Genomic DNA, 24,807 nt, shown 5'->3' with positions numbered 1-24,807 from the left:
CACGGATATGAAAACCCGGTTTCGATCGTTGTAAGTCTGAAGACATACTGTTGTGCTACTAGCGGCAAGTTGCACGAAATAAAGCGATTTAATAACAAGTAAGGAAATGTTTTGTTCGAATTTTGTTTGTTTTATATTAAAAAACGGAAGTTGCAGAAAGATACAATTCATCAACAAGTTTCAAAGACACGTCACAATAATTTTGTTTGTTTGTAGTTTAGCACAAAGTTACCCAAAGGGCTATCTGTGTTGTGTTTTCCACAGGTATCGAATCTCAGTTTTTAGCTCTGTAAGTCCACAGCCTTATCCTTGTGCTACTGAAGGGAGACGTCAGAATACATCTCTCATTTTACTTCAATGAATGCCTGTTCTCCTAGACTACAGAGTGAATTTATGAGTGCCATTTCTACAATGTCTGTCTTCTGTGTAACATTATATTTTCATGTTTTTTCATTAACACATACAAGCAAATGGCCTTTGTCAAAAATTTACCAACTTATGCTTGTGTCTGTAAAACTCCTTGACATGAGATTGACCCACCGGAAGGAGTAGACACAGACATGGGGTCACACTGGTACGAAGTTTATATAATATAGCTATAGCCACATGTAACCTTGTTCAAGTAAAAGGATTCGTGCGTGTTTACGAACTTTACAGAATTAACAAAATACAATACATACGAAAATAAATAAATTACGCCTCACTATAAATAGATTATAAATTACTTATCCATTGAAAGATGAAATTACACAGTATATACATACAATAATAAATTATATTGTTCTATAACAATTAAGTACCAAAAGCACCATGCTGCCACATGGCGTATTAAAATATAATATTTAAATATATATTAGTCGTTTAACTATTAAAAAATTACCTGAACAATCAAAACATTTGGGTATCCACGCACCAAAAGTAAAGTCCACTCTTTCAGCATGTCTAATAATAAAGAGTTTTCGCTGCATGTTCATGTTTTATTCTGTCTTGTCCAACTCACGCTATTCACTTAAAAGAACAAAGAACTCAATTTTTCTTATAGCAGTCTGTATTACGGATTAGTGCCAATTACCTGTACTAATAAAAAGCCATTGTAATTATATATTTTCATACTGTTTCTATTACATATATATATATTGATATTAAAAGTTTTGCAGTATTGGTATTCAAATTAGAACAACCAGAGTAGATAATTTTTAACAAATAAAAGTTAACAAATAACTATGGCAGTTGGTTTGTTATTTTCTTTTATAAATAAGCTATTATTTCAAGATTTAAATAGTTGTTTATGAATTTAGCGCAAAGCTACACGAGGGCTATCTGGGCTAGCCACCTCTAATTTAGCAGTGCAAGACTAGAGGGAGAGCAGCTAGTCATTACCACCCACCGCCAACTCTTGGGCTACTCTTTTACATACGAATAGTGGGATTAACCGTCACATTATACCGTCTCCACGGTTGAAAGGGCGAGCATTTTGGTGTGAGAGGGGATTCGAGCTCGCGATTACGAGTCGAGTGCCTTAACCACCTGGCCATGTCAGACCTTAAAACAGAGGAACTGAATAAAGGATATGAACTTCAATAATAGAATAAGCCTAGCACTCGCGATTTTGTTTCAGTTAAATCAGTTTGGTTCTGGATAACATTAACCAATGTTTCCTTATTCAACTAAATTAATTGCATATCATAATTATATCCATTGATCTGGTAAAACTAAAAAAAAACAAACTAATTCAGGCCTACTTCTTCACAGCTTGAAAAATAAAGTGGTGTTCGTTGCTATTGGTTTCTTAGTAATAAAAATCACAAACTAAAAAAGTATTTTCTATTTATTGCAAAGTTACTGAGGCTATCTGCCACTGTCTCTAATTTTGAATTAATACTTCCCAGGTGAAAGGCATTCAATTAGAAGCATCCTGATGCCTAAGATCCACGATAAGGGATGCCAGGCTTCTATGACACCCACAGCAGTGCGAGAATATTTTGTGGTATAAACGGATTCCAAGAATCCGGATCTCTATCACAGAACCAAAGCACGCTTCACAAACGTTGTCGTTAGTTTTTCAGCGCAAAGCTAAAATAAAAAAAGCAATCTTCGCTCTGTCCTCTGCGGGAAATCGAATCCTAGATTTTAGCATTGTAAGTCTGGAAAATTTGCCGAGTAGTCTGGCGAAAGGTGAATGATTGAAATGTAACAGAAATAGTAATAATAACTTTCAAACGATGTTTGTTCTGATCATTTACCCTGTACTATTCATTATAGTCGTTGTTTCTCCATTTTATTTTAATATAAGTATTGCTTGCATATTGAATAATTTCTTAAACCTTATTTCCGAGTAACGTACAGAAGCTGAAGTAAAGAATTGACGTAAAAAACAAGCAACCACTTACAAAAAAAAATAAAAAAATCCAGCTTTGTATTACCAAACAGTTGGACTTTTCACAATAAATGTTATATGTTATTATGTTATTATTGGAATTTTGGTTATATTTTATAAATACTTCCAGGGTTAATCTTAAATAAATAGAAAACCTCTTGTGATAAAAATCATATTAACTATGATTTTTTTCATATGTCCATTACAGTAAAAAAATCAGCCACATCGAACAAATTAATAGAAATGTGGAAAACAAACCAACAACAAATATCTGTAATTAAATTAACTTTAATACCAGTTTCTAGGCTTACTAGTTTCAATGTTTAAACTGTATTTTTTTTGCGATAAGTTAACATAAATTTATGTCACGTTTTTTTAATTAGAACAAATAAATATTATAAAATCAATAATATACGGCCAACAGATGTCGCTTATCTTAGTCGACATACTTGGTAAGGGCGTAGGCCTACTGCACTAAACTATCGAATGGATCAAAGGTGATAAAATTGATTGCACATTAAAAGTAGATTCAGGACCATATTTCGAAGTAGGTTATCAGTTAGCAAGCAATGCAGTAATATGTAGTACTACTGAACTAGTAACGTAGTTATAAAGACGTGCCAAATTTCAATACAGTATGTGTACCCTAAATAACTTTCAATTGTTGTTACTAGTACAACTACTACTTGTGGTAGTACGAGCCTAGACTTTGTAGCTTTGGCGTTTTGTAATTGTATACTTGAACTTAACGCAAAGCGAAAAGGTCACAATACTCTAAAAAGCACGTGTTTATTGCATATTTACTTAGCTCAAATATTTAAGGCAAATTTTTCGATACTAGTAAAGCATGTTTATCTAAAAGTTTAGGTTGCATGTATAGAAGGTCTGACGTAGTTACTTGAAATGTTGAGATGTCTCAATTATCATTGCTACGGGCTGTTGCGTTCAACAGTTCAAGAGAACTGAAAAAGATTACTAATATCAATTATTAATATTAGCTTTTGGTCATAACTTAATCTTTTAATTTAAACCTAGTATAATTCGCTTGCTTATATCTAAATTCTTAACGATATAAAAACCATAAAATTATATTTCCAATATGCAATTACCATTACCAATTTAAACGAATTTGATAAGTCATATTCATGATTAGTAATTAGCAATATTTACAGGTAATTTAATAGTACTAACGCCAATATATTTTTGTTTTGAATGCTAACGCCTGTGTTTCGATTTATAATTAATTACCATCAGTAAGTTGCTTACGTTGCAAAAAAAAAAAATCAACTTTCAAAACGTTAGTTATAAAATATTAATACTTACAATAATTCAAATCATGTTTTAAGCCTCCTCCGAAAGTTTAACGCTTTTTATTTCTAAATTGAATATTATGAGTTTTGCGGGTTTCTTTCGCCACACTGCTGATGTAACTTTATGTATAAAAAGAAACTCGATCTACAGATGGCGCTAATAAAGCATGGTCTTCTCAACGTGTACAGTGTCTCTGTCCCAGTATTTGACGTCATCAAGCGAGATAAACGCAGTGGTAACTAAGCAAATCACGACTGCATGGAAGCATGAACTTCATTTTAGCTGAAGATTCAGCATTTGTTGGTAGCCTACAATATACTAATTACACCATACTTTATTACCACATTACAGTTATAAAGTCTGAAGCCGTTATTAGTACACCCTTGTGCAAATTAATTGAAACAAGACGGAAAATTACGATTTTTTCATTTTTTTGCGTTTTATTTCTGAGAATCCAAAAATTAATCACAAATTAACATGTGTGTTTTTCTTATAGCAAAGCCACATCGGGCTATCTGCTCAGCCCACCGAGGGGAATCGAACTCATGATTTTAGCGTTGTAAATTTGGAGACATACCACTGTACTAGCGGGGGCCCGCAAATTAATACATGATATGACCGCCTTTATTTGTCAGAAGATCATTAATCTGCTTTGGCATCGAGTGCACGAGTTGACTGCAATCTTTACTAATTTTTGGATCGTAGTACCACACCTTAATTATGGCCTCAATTAGCTTATTTTTCGTAGTACAGTCTTTTACCCGAAGACTTTCTTTACAAATCGCCCAAAGATTTTCAATAGGATTTAAGTCCGGAGAGTTTCCAGGCCAGTTCAGCACCTTTATTCGCGTTGTAGTCATAAAATTTCTTCACAAGTTTCGATGTGTGGCACGGAGCCAGATCTTGCTGAAAAATGAAAGATCCATATGGAAATCTCTTTTTCAATTCTGGAACGACTCTTCTCTGCAAAACTTCGATGTACTGTGGTCCTCGCATCATACCTTCTACGATATGTAAGCCTCCGACGCCATAGTAGCTGAAAAAGCCCCAAAACATCTTCTTCAAGGGATGTTTTACAAACTGATTGATGTGAGATTCTCGAAATTTCTTACCTGGAGATATGCGAACATGCAGACATCTTTGACCCTGTACGAGGAAATGAGTCTCGTCACTGAATAACACCTTCCTCCATTGTTCTTGCGTCCAATTCTTGTATTTCAGACCCCACTGATACCGTTTATTCTTCATTGAGTTAGTAAGTTGTTTTTTGACTGGTCTCCTGACCCCTCTAGCGCAATTTCGAATGACGTAATATTCCTCAAACTTTCATATATCCCAAAAATAGATTGCCCGTACTGCAAAATACAACTAATGACGCCGTCTGTGTGAAAAAAATGACTATTAAAGGAAATCAGCGGGTCCAGCGAGCCAACACCGGCTACCATGCTGAAAGTATTGTAAAATGACCATTTGTTTCAATTAATTTACACAAGAGTAGAGGTAATGCAGAAAACTTTATTACAAATTTAACATAGTATCAATTGGGTAACGTTTCAAAAAGCTTAGCATCAACGTTTTTCATTACCTATTCAAGCTGTCTCCAAACTTTAATGTTTCAACGTGGATTTCTCGTCAGTACATTACATCTACTTAGAAAGGAAAGTTGGAAATACAGGATCATGTATGCAATAAATCCGAAAGAGGCTTCTCTTTCTGACCACCTAAATGTTAATCAGTCAATTGTTCCTATTTCTCCTACATTGGTTTGATGTTTTTAAACTGTAATTTTCCATTCCAGTCTTCTAAAATTCCTAACCAAACATATTCCGTCTACCAACAAAGAAAAATATGACACGTATAAAATACAAGGGGCATGTGGTTTATTTACAAAATACCTAACGTATAATTCCAATTATCACAGGTTGTGTTGGATTTTGAACTGTAAATTTGTACACTAATCCTCTGGAGGTTCCACAAGTAATCTTTTCTAAATATATTACCCATCAAAGTTTATAAAGAAAATAGCACTCCCCAAATTAAATTCTTTAATATACTTAAAAAGTGTTTTTCTTATAGAAAACCCACAAGGGGCTCTCTGGTTTGTTATCGAGGGGAAACGAACCCATCATTTTAGCGTTGTAAATGAATAGATTTACCGCTGCCCCAGTAGGAAACTATCGAAAGACTAATCTAGCTATTGAGTTTTAAAAATAAAAGATGCCGTGTCACTACAATAATCACTTTGTTAATTATAAATTTAGATGTTTCATAACAATTATCTAGTATCGTTATGAATATCAATAATAATGATTAAGTTGGTCTGCAATATGTTGTTTTTTGTAATACATCCGTGTTCTAGTTTATGTAAACATCTGGTGAAACTACTTACGATGTTTAAATTGATGTTACGACATTGGTAAACCTATCTAGGATGTTTAAATTGATGTTACGACATTTGATAAAGCTTTCTCGAATGTTGAAACTGATTTTGGGAAGTGACATCAGTAAGAAAGAATTCTGACAAATGCATAAGGAAGAATCGGTTCCTTACCCATATATCATGTTATAGAAAGGAGTATTATCTTTAACATGTCTTTAAAGTACAATCCTTACCCATATATCATGTTATAGAAAGGAGTATTATCTTTAACATGTCTTTAAAGTACAATCACATATTTTCTTTGAAAGTGCTTTGTGAATCAGTTATTTCACTTATATCTTGGACGCGTATTACACTGAGATGGAAGTGGTTATTTCCACTATCAGGTACAACCACAGTAGAGAGGAGGAAGCAGTAACCGAAGAGAGATTGATTTAGACCTTAGAACATGGTGCAATCTACAGTATATTCTTTCCTGAAAAAGAGAACACACTTATTAAGGATGGTTTTTGGAAATATTATTCGAGTTCGGAACCATCTTCCATTAAAAAGTTTTTATCATGTGTAACTGGTGTACCATACACGTATTTACTATCTTTACAGTTTGATTCTAATTTTAAGAAAAAAACTATGAAAAGAGATTTAAATATGGAAATTTTAATAAAAATCTCGTGACATACTTTAATGTGAAGAATGATACTGGTTTGTTGATACAATCTGGTGAATTTCATGGTCAATGTCTGACAGTTTCAAACGAAGATCCACATATCTTATTTCTATACTTCGAATTTATATGCGTCAGTCTAACAGTAAATCAACTGTCTTGTTTTGTATTACTGGTTTCTTTATTTGATTGACAAACAGTGGTGCATCATGTTAATTACAATTATTAATTTGTAATTTATATTAGTATTATTATATTATGTTTGTAATGTCTCAGCATTTTATTTCTTCCGTTACCTTTTCAGATAATGATAATTCATATAAAAGGTGTTTTACCGCAGACACCTTTAAGCACCATAGTGGACCACAGTTTGTGGAAGATATTGTCAGTTTTTCGTAATTGAAAAACGGCATCGAAGTTTTGTTTGCTTACTTTAATGTACACATATTTATATGATTTCCTTGTTAAAGTAAATATTTTATATTGTAAAATCTGGGTATTACAGTGATTATTAAAAACATTAGTGTATGTACTGGTATAAAATCTGGGTATTACAGTGATTATTAAAAACATTAGTGTATGTACTGATATAATATCTGGATATTACAGTGATTATTACAAACATTAGTGTATGTACTGGTATAAAATCTGAGTATTGCAGTGATTATTAAAAACATTAGTGTATGTACTGGTATAAAATCTGGGTATTACAGTGATTATTAAAAACATTAGTGTATGTACTGGTATAAAATCTGGGTATTACAGTGATTATTACAAACATTAGTGTATGTACTGGTATAAAATCTGGGTATTACAGTGATTATTAAAAACATTAGTGTATGTACTGGTATAAAATCTGGGTATTACAGTGATTATTAAAAACATTAGTGTATGTACTGGTATAAAATCTGGGTATTACAGTGATTATTAAAAACATTAGTGTATGTACTAGTATAAAATCTGGGTATTATTAAAAACATTAGTGTATGTACTGGTATAAAATCTGGATATTATTAAAAATATTAGTGTATGTACTGGTATAAAATCTGGGTATTATTAAAAACATTAGTGTATGTACTGTTGTTTCTTGTATTATTTGGATGTATTGAGATTGGAAGATGCGTTATTTCATGCAGAACATGGATATTTTAGAATGGGACATATGAAGGTTTTACAGTTTATCAAACAGTTTGTATAACATAGATTTTTATAAATATAACTCCTTTTTTACAAGCTTTGTTACAGGTAATAGTAATACCTTTGGAGTTAAAGTAATATTTTAAAAGTCTTGGTAGATGGTGTTTGTCCTCATTTTTTTTAGCCTTATTGAAGGTTTCATGCCTCCTAGTGGCTCAGCGGTATGTCAGCGAACTTATAACGCTAAAATCTGGGTTTCGATAACCGTAGTGGGTAGAATACAGATAGACCATTGTGTAGCTTTCTGCTTAAAAACAATCATGCCTCCTTATGGCCAGGTGGTTAAGGCGCTCAAATCGTAATCGGAGGGTCACGGGTTCGAATCCCCGTCGCACCAAACATGCTCGCCCTTTCAACCGTAGAGGCGTTATAATGTGATGGTCCAATCCACTATTCGTTCGTAAAATAGTAGCCCAAGAGTTGGCGGTGGGTGGTGATGACTAGCTGCTCTCCCTCTAGTCTTACACTACTAAATTAGAGATGGCTAACACAGATAGTCCTCATGTAGCTGTGCGAAATTCAAAACAAAAAATAGTTCAACTGTTATTTCATTATTTGTGCAATTTTTATTACGATCATTTACGCCCCCCGCTAGTACAGTAGTAAGTCTCTGGATTTATAACAATAAAATCAACGGTTCGATTCCACTCGCTGGGCTCAGCAGATAGCACGATGTGGCTTTGCTATTAGAAAATCACACAAACACACGATCATTTATCAAATAATTAATATTAATTGTAATATATTGGCTTTAAGACGACAGCAGAAAATTTTTGTGGTTTTTAAAATGTCATGAAATAATTTACTTACGTTATCGAAGAACATTAAGTAGGTTCCGAAGCCAAAATGTCATCGTTGCACGTGTGGATGCTATGTCACAGTCTTATATACAGGGTGTTCGGAAAGTCACTGTGCAGTTTTGTAACACCATTCATTCAGTCTATTTCAAGCCAGCAACTGATAGCGGTGTTTAGAAACAAAATAAGAAGGATCCAAGCCTGTATTGATGCCAACGGGGGTCACTTTCAACATTGTTTATAATTGTCATTCATATTTACCTTCTGTATTCTGTATGAAACATGTGTGTTAATAAATATATAAGTGGACAGTGACTTTCCGAACACCCTGTAGAAAGTATTCTAACGTCTCAGCGGCCTTAATCAATGATTTTCCATAACACTTGAAACTTTTTATAAAGTTCTGTAAAGTTTAACTTAAAAGTCCTAACGCACCATCAACGAAGTCACTTCTAACATACCCAGTTGTATATTTTTCATTATACTGTACTTGTAACTTATCCAAGTTCTCTCTGTGTTATTTCTAACCCCTGGTTGTAATTTTAGCAACGTAATACACTCTTTTGTAAAACAACGACTGTAAGACCTTCACTGAAGCCAAGCAAACACAACGAGGGAAAGTGTGTCAAATTTATTAAACTTAACTTTGTGATTTTCAGGAATGGAATTATATGGCAAAAAAAGTCGTATGCTTTTAATTTTGTGCCTATTTCCTTTTATAAAGTTGTTACCATAATTCTAACATACATGATTAATTATTTGATGTAAGTACGTTGATCTTATTAAAAACAATTGAGTCATAACACCCAGTAGACCACTTCAGTCCAGTAAAATATAAGAGTAATTTAATTATTTTCGCATCTGGAAGACATTTGTTAGATCGGCGCTTAAGTCCAATTTCTTGCGGCACAGGCGAATAAGAATGGTGACACAATGGTGATTGGTGTTAATATCCTAGTCTGTCGCAAGTTGTCTATTATTTAGCTGGGTAGACTAAAGTGTCATGTTCAAGGATACAAAAATATACCTCTTATAAGTTTCGTACTCGCAACCTTTAGACTGTTAAAGAACTCTTTCCTCAACACTTAACGTAAAATAACACAAATAATTTATCAATACTGTTACAAACAAAAGCTTCAAACCTTGATATAGAATGCTTGTCACTTTAATGTTTGTAATATTTGCATTTCCGCGTAAATTTACAAACTGACATTTTGTCTTAATGTTTGCCACTTTATTAGCCAGCGTGAAAGGTGACTTCGACTTGGTTTCTGTACCATAACAGCGAAATTCGTTATCTTGAAAGATAACACAATTCGCCTGTTAAAGTTATTTTTACAAATAAAACATTTAAAAGCACAAAAATAAAGATGGCGGCAATAATTTTTTTTTATAAATTATCAGAATTGGTGAATATTAATCTTGCCTATATTAACATGCTTTTTTGTTTCATTCGCGTCAGCAACTCATACAAACAAAAGCTTAATAAGGCCAGCTTATTGATTCTGTGTTTCATCTGTAGACATCACTAATTGGACCCGGGGAACAGAGGGAGAGAAGTTAATCGCCCACATCTACTACCTGGATCGTCTGGTTTTAGTTGAGTAGTGAGACTCAGATTCAGTAACACTGTTGTAACACACTTATGGTGTTTAGTTGTACCTTGTCTCAAACCCGAAACCCTTGATTCTTCAATTCGACATGTTGTATTAAAACGGTGATAACGTAAACCATTTTGTAACGCTTAATAAATGCTTAGTAAATATCTATTGACTAATTTGTATGTGCGAAGCTCTTGTACTAATCTTATTAATTAAGGTTACGCTAAATAAGGTTATTCATGATATATGTTAATACTACTGAGAGGAAAGTATACACTTATACTCTTCTTCCATTGACGGTAATGTTCCTGGTGACATGTGCTGACTTTTCCTTTGCGACGCAATTTCAAACTGATGAAGGCTTTTTGCTTAAAATTTAAGTTAAGAAAACAAAAACAAATGTCCAGTTACTTTTTACGTGTTTATCATAGTTCATTAACAATATACTGAAGATAACTTCTAATGGTTCATTTGAGCAATCCAGAAGGAAATGCATCTCGATTTACTAATTGGTACTTTTGCAGATTGTATAGAATTATTTCTCACTGGAGTTTGCCTGTACTGAGGATGAATTAGCAGATTGAATTGGAATTGTGGCCGAATGTGTTGTGTTGATAAAAATAGCTTAGTAGCGTCCAGTTTTTACAAATACGATTTTTCTTCCAGGTAAATTTGTGCAATCGCGTTAGCCTATAAGTAGGTAGAACTAGCAAAGACCCAAATATATTTGCGAGTCGATTTAGTTTTGTTATTCTAGCACTGCGTCTTTAAATACAAGTTTTCTACAATAACACAAAAGAATTCTTATTACAGATATCAAAATCTGCATACCCAACTTGTTTTAGTTAATCCTTTAAGTATGGCTTTTATTCCATAAAGAAAGAAACAATCACTACAAGTGTTTTAATTTAGTTAGGGCTGAACTTTACTGTTAATAACTCTATCAATAAATAAACTTACAATCTCATTCTACGATATAACATTAGACTTTTTTTTTAAATTGGCAAAAACTTTTAACATATTGTTGTACAAAATACGTACTAAAGTATATTTATATCTGCCTTTTGTTCACATCTGTTGAAATGTAGTGGCGCGAATGTGCATTTAGAGTGAAGTGCGCGCGTATTTTCAGGACAAACAAAAACTGAGTATTATTTTCATAAACCAGCAGAAAACCATAAAACATTTACGGTCTTTAGTACTTCTTAAATACACACTTTCTAAAATAGTAACTAATTCTAATCGCATACAACGAAATCTATAAATTTACTTGTCTTAAGCCTAACATTAGTTAGCCTTTATTGATTGGCCTATTTTCGATAGAGCAATTAACTTATGTTTCTGCTGTAGATTAGTTACGGCTAAACTTTACCGTAGTTAATTACTATCAATAAATGAACTTACAATGTTATTCTAGGGCCTAATGTTAGATCTTTTAAATAAATGCTTTCTATTTTAATATTTTCTTACAAAATATCCAGTAAAGCATACTTACATCTGTCCTTTATTTGCATCCGTAGAAATGAAACACACGCATGTGCATTTGGATAATGAGGTGCTCGCGCATTTTAAGTACAGATAAAAACTGATTATTACAACAGACCAGCAGAGAACCATGAAACATTTGCAGATAAATAAGTATCTTTATTGCAATAGTACTTCTTAAATACTGACTTTCTACAATAATAACTAATTCTAATCGCATACAACGAAATCTATTTAATTTACTTGTCTTAAGCCTAACATTAGTTAAGCCTTTATTTGGCCTATTTTCGATAGGGAGAGAAATTAATTTATCTACGTTTCTGCTGTAGTTTAGTTAGGGCTAAACTTTATCGTAGTTAATTACTATCAATAAATGAACTTTTAACGTTATTATAGGACCTAATGTTAGACCTTTTAACAGATTTTTACATATTTTAATATTTTGTCTTACAAAATACCTACTAAAATATATTTACATCTACCTTTTATTTACATCCGTTGAAATGAAATATGCACTTACGCATTTAGATAGTGAGGTGCTCGAGCATTTTCAGTACAGATAAAAATGGAATATTACAATAGACTAGCAGAGCCATGAAACATTTGCGGTCAAATAAGTACTTCTTTAAATCATAGACTTCCCAGAATAAAAGGTAGATTCTAATGAGAATAACAATTAGCCGCTGTATTCTTGAACTACTTCTCTTGAAAAGCTGTTTGTCTTTCTTCACCACTTGAGTTGCTCAACTTGTAGATGGTTGTGGAGCAGTATGTTGTTTTTTCCAGTTTCAATCGTGCACACTTTCAGTCAACATTATTGGTATCTTATTTCTTCATTTGCTTTATTTTCTTGCCTTGAATGTTTCGTCTCCAGCTGGGAGAGTGGTAAGTCTTCGAACTTATGATGATACAATCAGGGGTTCGATTCCACTTGGTGGACACAGCAAATAGCCCGATGTGATATTACTGTAAGAAAAACACACACACTATCGTTAGGACCTCCAGTGGCCCAGCGGTATGTTTGTGGACTTAAAACGGTTTAAAGTAGGTTTCGATACCTGTGGTGGGCAAAGCACATATAACCGATAATGTAGGTTTGTGCTTAACTACGAACAAACAAATAATTATTGTTGAAAACTTCAGTAGGAAATTAATTAATTGAAGAAAACTTAAACTTCAGTTCATCGTCTGTTGGGGATTTTATTCGGTTTTGGTATTGTGATGTATATTCGTTATCAAGATTATTAAAAAATAGCCGTTGGCGAGGATAATCAGCGGTGATAGCACTAAACTAAAATATATGATACATATTTACAAAGTAGCGGTGATAGGACTAAACAAAAATATATGATACATATTTACAAAGTAGTTTTAAAATTTGAAACGTGTATATTCATTATATAGTAGCGGTGATAGGACTAAACAAAAATATATGATACATATTTACAAAGTAGTTTTAAAATTTGAAACGTGTATATTCATTATAATCATTCAAAACAGATAACGGTTTTTGTGATTTTTAATTTAATTATTTTATAAAAGTCAGTAATAAAACAATTTTACAATAGAGAAAATATAAAATAACTTGGAAGAATGTTTGATTTAAAAAAAACGTAAAATATCTGACTAGGTTTATATCTGTATTTTGTACTGTAGCATATAGCTTTAGATTTGTGTGTGAATATATAAAGAGCATTCCAAATTTTTCATGTTTGGGAGGTATTTGGGTGTGTGTAACCAAACATGACAAGCAAGTCCCATAGTGTTTCTCTAATCAAAGTGAGAAGTTGCTGATTAAACTTTTATAACATTTCTCTGACTTCAATCAGTCCAATAATTACACGTCGTTACAGTTTCGACAAAAGGACTTACAGGCAGTCAAAGCAAGGGAAGTTCAACGCTTCCAGAAAACCGTAATGGTAGTATAAACGGAAACCGATTCCAGAAAAGACAGGATTGCACCAGTTTGGTTATAGACAGTTTGACGTGTTATGATTATAATGGAAAATTCTACTTGCTAAGATATTCGCTGAATTTTGTACCTACATCATCATATTAGTGCAAAAATATAATGAAATCCAAGGTTATACCGAATAATGGTTGTGTAAGTTCATGATTTATTATTTCTAAGGATTATTCTTATTAGCTACTCAGAAATAAACTTCATTAGAACACTTGTGGCGCATAAGTATATGTGCCACGTTTGATCGCTCTAACTTGTTAAGGGGGGGGGGGTATAAATACTTTCAAATATAGTGTCTCCGTGACACTGAGAGGGTCTGTAAAACAAATTTCGACTCTGAAAGCTCACTGCTGTTCCCTAACATACCAGAGTAATCTTTCAGGTGAGGGAGAAGGGAGTATTACACAACTTTGATGAGAACATCATTTGGGTAACATTGAGTCACAAATAAGATACAACGTGGTTAGTATAGGATTAGGGCACTTGAAAAACAAAATATACTACTCTGTCATCAAACTGCAATTCAAGACAAACATAAGCAATAGGAAGAAACATAATCATTTGAAACATATTGATGCTACTAGAGTCCACTTTATAAATGTTTTAACACGATGGTTGTTTCTTTACAATATTACTGATGCTACACAAACAATGTTAATTCATCTAAATTCCTCATCTAAGTTTAAAAGTCGATTTGACGTATCCTACTCATTTCATCGTAGCATACCCAAGTAAGTAAAACAATGTTCCCTGCATTATGTCTATTAAAACATACATACAACATTTGAACTTATATATTAGCTGGATAAAATACTTGCAATTTGAGTGGGAAGCGTTGTAGTCCTACTAAATATACATCTCGAAGATGAAACACTAAAATCAGTCTTCACTGCATTATCAGCTGCGTGAGAAATAATTAAAATGTAAGAATAATATGGCCTATGAAAGGAAAAGTTTCCATTATATCTAAGAAACTCAGTTTATCTTCATAAACTTCCTGAATTTTGTTAAGTGAAATAGTTGGCTTGAAAAGATATGTTTTAACAATATAATTCGCGGTGATATATCTGTGGGCCAGGTTACTTAGTTTGTCGAAATATTTCAAAAATGCAACCAACATTTAAAAATTGAGAAAATTTCACAGAAGTGGTAATGCAATGTTAAAGTTAAGTAAGTCGCTAACAGTAAGTATTTTTTCGGCTTTCCCAGCTACTTCCGGGCACGGTCTGGGTAGACTATTCGGCGCCCAGGCCGTGAAAGTGGGTTTTCTCGGGGTACTCCCGTTTCCCCCCACAGCAAAATCTCTGGCATCGGACCTGTAGGTCCCAGCCTCATTCTGAAAAGGGCCGTTTACCCAGTCAAGGGTATCTAATCAATTACAGTAAATTTTAAAAAACCAATTCGCCAGCCGCCAGGGTCCCCATTCCTCGAGCTAAAGTCTGGCTCACTTCACTTTCGCTGCTTTCGTCCAGTTCTCCCGTCCTTCCTCTCACTCACAAATATTTTTGAAATGTTAAAAATAAAGTAAAACTCCATGGATATTTTAAAACATTTCTCACGTAAGGGGACGAAGAGGAACTATAAAGTTCCTGAACACCCCAGTTGGAGAGAGAACTCTTCTGATTTCTCTCTCTCTAAACTGAACCCCTGCCACGTTAGTTTAGTTTAGTTTAGTATTTTTTCTAGTATTTTCTTGAAAAGGTGTTTTTGTTTGTTGTAAATTTCGCGCAAAGCTACACGAGGGCTGTCTGCGCTAATCATCATAATTCAGCCACGTAACATTAGAGGGAAGGCAGCTTGTCATTACCACCCACAGTCAACTCCTGGACTACTCTTTTACCAACGAATAGCGGGATTGATCGTAACATTATAACGCCCCACAGCTGAAAGGGCGAGCATGTTTGGTGTAACGGAGATTCGAACCTGCGACGCTCAGCTTACGAATTGAGCGCCCTAATGCCCATGCCAAGGCCGCTTGGAAAGGAAATCTTATGTTTATTCTACCCGTAAATTTTTACAGTTTATGTTTTGTTTGTTTATATCAGACATTTTCTCAAAGCTACACGAGGACTATCTGTGAAAATCGTCCTTAATTCTGAACTGACAGACTAGACAGCAGCTATAATCAGTAGCACCAACCGCCAATTCTTGGAATGGTTTAGTAATCTAACGGCCCGGCATGGCCAAGCGTGTCCACGAACGTAAAATGCAGGGATCTATTTTTACTTTAAGTAGTGATAAGACGTAAATCGTAGGTTCCCAAGTCCATAGTCTGGATCGTTACCCAAAGGCCACGGACTGCTCGTAACGTAGCTATATTTAACTCATTCATGTCTGTTTTCTAAGTAACAATAATATTGGATTTGAGAGTCAGTTTCTTTTATTATCACTTATTCATCAGACTTGCTTTACAAATTAACAGAAGGGTATTTTGAAAAAAAAGTAACGTAATTATGTCTGAATATTTCACATTTTTATTACCACAAAACTTTCGTTTCTTGTACTTCTTCCTTCATTTTGATGGAAAATTGCACAATATATAAATTTTTGGAATTTTATGTTTCTTTAATGATGAAAAATGATTTAATACTTATGTCAATATGTTATCATTTTGATTTGCTTTAACTCTCCAGTTATATTTGTTCTTATAAATCGCTGAAAAAGTATTCTCTTTCTGGAGTTTCACATGGTACTAATACCACAAACAAGTATAATCTGAAGACGTTATGATAATTCATACTGAAATTATTCTTTCACGATTAAATTGCGAAACACAAACTTGTACTACGAACAAATGGTATAAAAACAAATATATTTAATATTTACAACATTTTGAGTTGGAACTCTTACTTTGATGAAAGTGTATTTTATAAGTGATTAAGTCAGAATTTTTTGGGTGATTTAGAGCTGCGTTTATTACACTTTGTATCGAAAGGAGTCATTCAATTCTAAAGATACATATGTCAAAACTTACCATTGTAATAGATAATAAAGGCATGCTATTTTTAATTTTTGTAAAAACTATTTAACTTTAAAGGAATATTTATGTTCTGAAGAACACAGCAGACATTTTGAAGGACTACTGTTCGACAGTAATGCTGGAGTATCAGTTAAAATTCATTATTGCTACTTGAAGACAGAAATTATGATATATTTTAAATAATCCGTGATGACGACGAGAAAACCCACTTGTAGAGAAAAATATACATTGGAATACATAGCATGAGCATTCTCCAAATGTGTAACATCAGCCAGCTCATTCATATGTGAATACATAGCATGGGCATTCTCCAAATGTGTAACATCAGCCAGCTCATTCATATGTGAATACATAGCATGAGCATTCTCCAAATATGTAACATCAGCCAGCTCATTCATATGTGAATACATAGCATGGGCATTCTCCAAATGTGTAACATCAGCCAGCTCATTCATATGTGAATACATAGCATGGGCATTCTCCAAATATGTAACATCAGCCAGCTTATTCATATGTGAATACATAGCATGGGCATTCTCCAAATGTGTAACATCAGCCAGCTCATTCATATGTGAATATATAGCATGGGCATTCTCCAAATGTGTAACATCAGCCAGCTCATTCATATGTGAATACATAGCATGGGCATTCTCCAAATATGTAACATCAGTCAGCTCATTCATATGTGAATACATAGCATGAGCATTCTCCAAATATGTAACATGAGTCAGCTAATTCATATGTGAATACATAGCATGGGCATTCTCCAAATGTGTAACATCAGCCAGCTCATTCATATGTGAATACATAGCATGGGCATTCTCCAAATATGTAACATCAGCCAGCTCATTCATCAAAGACTTTTAATTTCAAGTCTAATCTAAATCAACTTAATCATAAAGCCTTAATGGCCAGTTTCGATGTTATATCCCTCTTTACAGAAGTTCCAACCACTGAAGCCTGCAAGACAGCCTTAGAACTCTATATCCGAGACCCTAACCCAACTATAGAAATTCCCAGTAACCAGTTAGCAACCCTCATAGAATTCACCACGATAAAGACAAACTTCATGTTCAACAACCAAAACGATATACAAACAAATGGCCTAAGCATGGGCAACCCAGTATCACCAGTTCTAGCCAATATTTTTATGACACAAGTTGAAACACAAGCAATTAACACAGCATTCATCCATCACTATACTGGTTCAGATATGTACATGTAGACGACACGATTGCGGGATTCAGATCTACAGAACACAGATTTAATTTTTTCAATCGCATTAACTCTATACATCCCAACATTAACTTCACATGTGAACAGGAAGAAAGCAATCAAGTATCATTTCTTAACCTCAAAATTACAAGAACCGATACACAATTTAAAACAGAAATCCAACGAAAAATAACCCACACTGGACTATACATTCCTTGGGACTCAACACATGAAACAAAACAAAAACTCAATATACTAAGAAACTAAATAAACACAGCCATAAAACTATGCTCACCAGATAAAATTAATGATGAATTAGACAAAATAAAACAATATTTCATGAACATGAATAAGTTTCCTCCACAAACCGTAGAAAACATTATACGCACACACCTAGACAGAAAGCAAAATCAACCAACAAAAGTAAATGTATCTCACGAATCAAAAAATTACGAAACCATATACTGCTGTATACCATATATTCCTGATATCAGCAGACAAATAACCAACATTTGGCAAAAATTAGTAACAAAATATGGCATTCCAGTTAATACCAAATTTATTCAAAAACCAGGCACAAAACTGAGGTCTATACTGTGTAAAAACTACACTGACAAACGCAACACTAACATTATTTATAAAATACAATGTGATAACTGCCACGACTTATATATTGGAGAAACAAGTAGAAAAATGGAAACAAGATTCAAAGAACACAAAAAGTCACTTTCACATGTTTTCGAACACTGCAAATTAAGTAAACACAACATAACCATAGAAAACACTCAAATACTAAATAAAACAACAAACATAAACAAACGCAAAATTAAAGAAGCCTTACTTATACAACAACTCAAGCCCAAAATAAACCAATACAAAAGAACACCTTTATACCTATATTAATAAATATAATCAAACATCTAAGCACGCCCTCTACATTCCTACACTCAATTTCACAACCGCCTTCAAACATGTGGTCAGCTATCGGTCAGTTACTTCTTTCTTTCTTTGTAAACCTGAAGAAGAAGGTCGAAACGTTGTTCGCTCCTCTACATAGTGCTTTCTCTACCCATACCAACCGTTTTTATACAGATATATCTTAAAATTTTCTTTATGAATCTAATTCTGTTTTAAGTTGCAGAACAACTTTTTAAGTAAAACTTTTTTTTTATAAAACCTTAAATCGAAAATATCCCATTATCTGATAATATGTTCACCAGGGACATTTCATTAACTACTTAATTTTACAGCCATCTATAATGGAGCATACATCTAAACAGTATTATCGTAGGAAATTCTATTTAAACAATTTAGCTCTCAAACGAAGTTTAAATTGTTGCTAAGTTTTCTTTGTAAAAATCTTTTTACCATTAATGAATAGCATACAAGGTTTTCGATTACTATGCATAGCATGATTACTGGAAATACATAACAAAAGTTACAACATTTGAAAAATGAGAGATAAATAATATTAAAAGTAGACAAAACAAGTGGAAAGTACATTACATTTTATAATTACAATTAGTATTGCATAGATATTTCTGTGGAATTATTGAGCAAACACAATGAATTAAAAAACAGTAAAAATTGGAGTGATGAAGTGATTTATTCATAAGTGTCATAAAGTTGCTCCGTTTTCAATTGCTGGAGTTGTTTTACATAATTACTTTATATTTACACTTGTTATAATGCAATACATTGTTAATTACATATACAACACTTTAGGTAATACTGAACTTTAATTAATAAAGATCACATAAGTTTGACTAAACATTCGCAGAGGTTATACTTGACATTTGTGTCGAGTCTTCCATAAAATATGTTCATGATAACAATGATTTTGGAAAAATTTAAATCCACTTAATACCCTTTAATTAGCAGAAAATAATAAATATATTGGGTTGAGGAATAATTCGTGAGCGTTTTTTTCAAGTTAAAAAAATATATTCATAAATGAAACGCTGTCGCAAAATATTTCATGTCATTTGGTAGATATTTTTTTGCTCTAATAGATGGTGTGTTTGATTTTCATATGTCTTTAATTTTTGCTTTCATTTTGAGCTCATTAAATGAAATGTCAAGTGGACAAAATCGAGCATTTTCGACACCATCTGCTTTTCGCATTTAATTTCTTGCAATTTCATTTAAAACAATGCATACTATATACCTAGGTATTACATGAAATAAAGTATCATAATAAATGTTTTGGGTGTAATGTGTTCATGCATTGAAGTATTGTATAGTCTTGCATGTAATGCTTGAATGAAATTATTTAAAAACGCTCACGAATTATTCCTCAACCTAATATTATGAAAGAACTGAAGGGTGCATTATCTATTGACAAATAAATAATTTGAGTTCAATTTTTTCAAGTCCATTATGGTGAATAGAAAATTAATTAAACCATTCTTATTCTTATGTAAACACAAGTTGATATTTTTTTCCATATTTTAGATTTGTCTATTATTTGGGCAATACTTGAGTTGGTGTAATAACATTCAAAATGTTAAGGATTACTGTGGTCCAATGGACGATTATCTTCAGATCCTCTTGTTTTGTGAATAAAGAATTAAGCTGCAGCTCAAAAAACAGGTTAAGTATACACAGTGAGATTAAATCACAATTATTTGTCCAAATGTTTTCAAATGCCATGTCTAGTTTCAGTAATTCAGAAAGCGTTTTATAATATTTCGAGATTTATAATAACAGTTTCTCTGCTGTTCAGTTTGAAAATCAAACAGGTAAAACAAAGAGATAATTGATAAATTGAGAGATAGATTGGCTTCATGTTTGTATTCTATCTTCTTTGGTACATTATGTAATGAAATAAAACTTATTTAGTGCAATATTGTCATTAGTATGGAAAGTAGGGTTAAGCGTTATCAACATTTGATAGCAAGAAAAGTATAGGAAAGGACTTTTATTTTTTTTTGTTTTTCATGTACATTATTTATTTTATAACATTAGTTCAAATGTAGGAATAGAAAACTCTTTAGGTTGGATTAGGTAAAATAGATAATAATAATATAATAAGCACGCACGTGAGCAGATCAAAGTAGCTTATCGGTTATGTAATTTAATAGGATAATGTGAGCAGCAAAAGTGATTCACAACTCATAATGGCATGAATAGCAGTTAGACACAGTTCAAATGTCAATGAAATAATAAAATTTATATATAAGTAGTTGTATACTGTTACTTTTAAAAAATACTTAGGATAAACAAGTGTAGTTTCATATTACAGTTTGAAGTCATTCTAGATAATAAGGGTCAATTAGATTTATGTCGATTTTATCGTGGAAGTTACGAGGTTGGTCAAATTGACCAACCATTTACAGTGTTACAGTAGTAACAATAAGAGTTAGACTATAAAGTATTACTGAAAAATGTTTGAAATGTATTTCGGTGGTTTTAGATTTTACGCAAATGAAAATTGAGATTTTTGAAATGAAAAAAGTGCTTTAATCTTAACATGTAAATCACGTTGCAACCACAATAGTAATAAAAAGACTTGGCATATTCACGAACATATCTTTTTACTTTATTCAAAATACTTTAGTAACATATCAAAATTTTCTTTTGTAAGTAATAAACTTGTAATGTTTATTGAAAGTTTTCACAGTCTGTGACGATACACATACTATATTAAAGGTTAGTTAGTTATATCAAAACTATAAAGAATTTTTAGTGGTCACTCAGTTCCAACGGACTCGTATAGAAGAAGTTAATTTAATAATTATTGGACCAATCTTTCTAGGTACTTGTTTAACAAATAATGTTTTATCACTTAAAGTCAAGTAAGGATGTTAAAGAGGATGGCAGTTATAGTGAAATATTTGAAAGTGGTTGAAATGCATCAACATGTTAAACTTCAGTTTGTAGAATATTAAATAATCTATTATGAATAACGAGAAAGATTTGTAACAATCATTTCTGATGATGTCAAGAAATCCACTTGAAATAAATGTAAAGTTGATGTGGGTATTAAAAAACGTTGTTACTTCTTTTATATTACAAATAAAAGTTTTATGATAGTTTTGTAACATCTGTATCAATTGAGAGGCAAACAAACTTCTAATTAATGTTTTGGTATAAAACCACAGCTATCATACTTGTAATAGAGCCTTGTGAGTATTGCGGTTATAAATAATAAAATTTTGAATTATGTATGTATTATAACATACATAAATGGATTAAGTAAATTTATTATAACATACATAAATGAATTAAGTAAATTTATTATGACATACATAAATGAATTAAGTAAATTTATTATGACATACATAAATAGATATAAAAATCGTTTATATTATCTGAGAGATAATAACAAGAGATTCAACTGATAAACTGAATGAATTGGCAAGTTATTCAGCTAAATATTACAAATCATATAAAATAATAAGTCATAAATTTACTCTAAATTTCCAGTATAAATATTGGATCAGTCTGTGAGTGTAAAACTATTATCTCCACCATACATGTAATACACTCTCTAACATTATATGACGCCTCCCTTTAGGAATTTGAAATTTTTGTCTAAATGTAGAGATGATAAATAAAAATTTCTAAAAATGGTGGTATACTTTGGTAGTAAGTAGTTGATCGAAATATTTATCAACAATTGATACGTTAAATAACTTTTGTGAAGGAGTTATGCACGAGAGTTAGTTAGTAGTATCAATTATTCATAATTATGACATTTCTATACAAACATAGATTTGCTCTGTGATTAAATGACGTATACATACACATATGAAAACACCATATATAGCTGATAGCTATTAGTGTAAGTGTTTTTTAACACTAAGTTAATTTATTAAAATTGCCTTTCAATATTTGTCCTTCCTCATCTATCATATAAGAGATGGATTAGCTGCCTAAGCCTTACAGCGTTATTCATCGCGAAAGTTATTTAATATGGATATCTGAAGGTACAATTTATACAATGATAATAAAACCGATATGAAATATTAAATCTCTTTAAAATAATTACGGAATTATTATTTAGTTTTACTCTATTTCACCTTCTTAATATTTCTCTAGCAAACATTCTATTTCGTTATTTTATAAAGATTCACTTAAGAAAAATGCTTGTTTTGTTTTCCCTTGTAGTATGTGAGTGTGCTCGGATCTTTTGAAACATCTCATTCGCTAACATTGTTTAACAACGTCACAACACTTCTTCCTTCTTTGTATAAAGAACAATATGGACTTGTATTTATTGGGAACATTCCAGTTTCTTTTATATTCCTTAAATTTTTATTATTAGTTGTTTTATTTGATAATCTATAACGTATTAACTTCTGTTTCTTTATATTTTGTAGTCATAATTACAAAATTGTGCAAATACTTTCGTGAAACATTTTGTTTTGAAGCAAAACAGTATCATTTGTTTTAACATTTATTTTAACAATTCGTTTCTATTTTAATTAATATGATGAATTTTAAAATCAAACAACTTAATTTTTTCTGAAGGTAATAAATATGTAGTATAACCACCTTGCTATATCAACCCTAAATTTATAGAATTGTAATGTTAAAGGTTTAACCCTTGTCGTGGCAAAATACTTATTTTACGCTAATGAGCTTTTAATTTGAAGTATGAATATCAAACAAACAAACCACTGTTTAACTGCAAACAAACTAACAATACTGAAGTAGAAATGTTTTAACTCTCACACACCAGGTGTAGTAATTTGGTAGATTGACTGTAGTTCTTGTATTTTGTGTGGTATTTGTTTACATTACTTTGAACATTAAACACATTTAAACTTTGATACCACACTTTAAAAACACAAGTGTATAATGCGGGGGATCTATGCTGATTTGTACCTACACAGATTATTTGAAACAGTTAAGCTTTACTTATCTACGAGTTTAAAACACCAAGATATTAATCTAATTTTGTTTGTTTTATTGGATTTTACAGAAAACTGTTCAAACAGCGCTGGCCATATATGATTTTGAAGCGATCTACCAGAGGAAGCTACTCAACACTACCCATCGTCAACTCTTGACGAGTGTTAATCTGAAGATGACTTAGGAAGGTCGAAACGTTGTTCTCTGCTTTATTAGTAATACCCATACCAGCCCTTCTGAGATACATTTTTACCATAATTAACTCAGGAAGGAACTGGACACCACATTAGAAAGATCTCAGAGTAGAAAGGACAAATGTGTTCACTGACGAGTTTCGGTCCTGCACATTGCGAGTAAAACGCTAAAACTAAAAAGCCTTGCCAGACAGCCTTTATGATCGGCCTGCCAAAGTTATATTGCTGCCTTTTAATGCACTCTACCAACAACACAGTAACACTGTTAAATTATATCTTTTGTATAACAACTTTAATCAATTTTTAATAACAATACAATGATAGACTTATTAACGGACCATCTAATAAGAATACAATGATAGACTTGTTAACAGACCATCTAATAAGAATACAATGATAGACTTGTTAACAGACCATCTAAGAAAAATACAATGATAGACTTGTTAACGGACCATCTAATAATAATACAATGATAGACTTGTTAACAGACCATCTAAGAAAAATACAATGATAGACTTGCTAACAGACCATCTAAGAAAAATACAATGATAGACTTGTTAACGGACCATCTAATAATAATACAATGATAGACTTGTTAACAGACCATCTAATAATAATACAATGATAGACTTGTTAACGGACCATCTAAGAAGAATACAATGATTGACTTGTTAACAGACCATCTAATAAGAATACAATGATAGACTTGTTAACAGACCATCTAATAATAATACACTGATAGACTTGTTAACAGACCATCTAAGAAGAATACAATGATAGACTT

General features: G+C 32.2%; 2 protein-coding genes and 1 long non-coding RNA gene across 10 annotated transcripts in view; 2 read left to right on the top strand and 1 right to left on the bottom strand.

Annotated features, from left to right (window-relative positions):
• Positions 1 to 9,185, bottom strand: part of LOC143233405 (ecdysteroid-phosphate phosphatase-like) — a 34,971-nt gene extending 25,786 nt beyond the window's left edge. Inside the window, exons 1-2 of one of the 7 annotated variants that reach the window (XM_076469615.1) lie at positions 8,740 to 9,185; positions 881 to 1,077 (exon numbers count right to left, since the gene is read on the bottom strand). In XM_076469615.1, coding sequence (XP_076325730.1) covers positions 881 to 974 — 94 coding nt within the window. In that variant the 5' untranslated portion in view covers positions 975 to 1,077; positions 8,740 to 9,185. Of the gene's footprint in view, positions 1 to 880; positions 1,078 to 3,700; positions 3,854 to 8,739 lie in introns of those variants that run through there. The other 6 variants (XM_076469617.1, XM_076469612.1, XM_076469613.1 and 3 more) reach the window with 6 other exon arrangements.
• LOC143233408 (paired box protein Pax-6-like) overlaps positions 1 to 24,807 on the top strand; it is a 239,046-nt gene that overhangs the window by 110,011 nt on the left and 104,228 nt on the right. The window lies entirely within an intron of this gene.
• LOC143233407 (uncharacterized) lies at positions 2,725 to 7,764 on the top strand. The gene is made up of 2 exons (XR_013018120.1): positions 2,725 to 2,874; positions 4,185 to 7,764. It is a non-coding gene; the product is annotated as an uncharacterized LOC143233407 (long non-coding RNA).

This window comes from Tachypleus tridentatus, chromosome 12 (assembly GCF_004210375.1).
Source record: "Tachypleus tridentatus isolate NWPU-2018 chromosome 12, ASM421037v1, whole genome shotgun sequence".
Lineage (NCBI taxonomy): Eukaryota > Metazoa > Arthropoda > Merostomata > Xiphosura > Limulidae > Tachypleus > Tachypleus tridentatus.
Note: the sequence above shows the minus strand (reverse complement) of the source record. Positions and strands in the feature narration are given on the sequence as shown.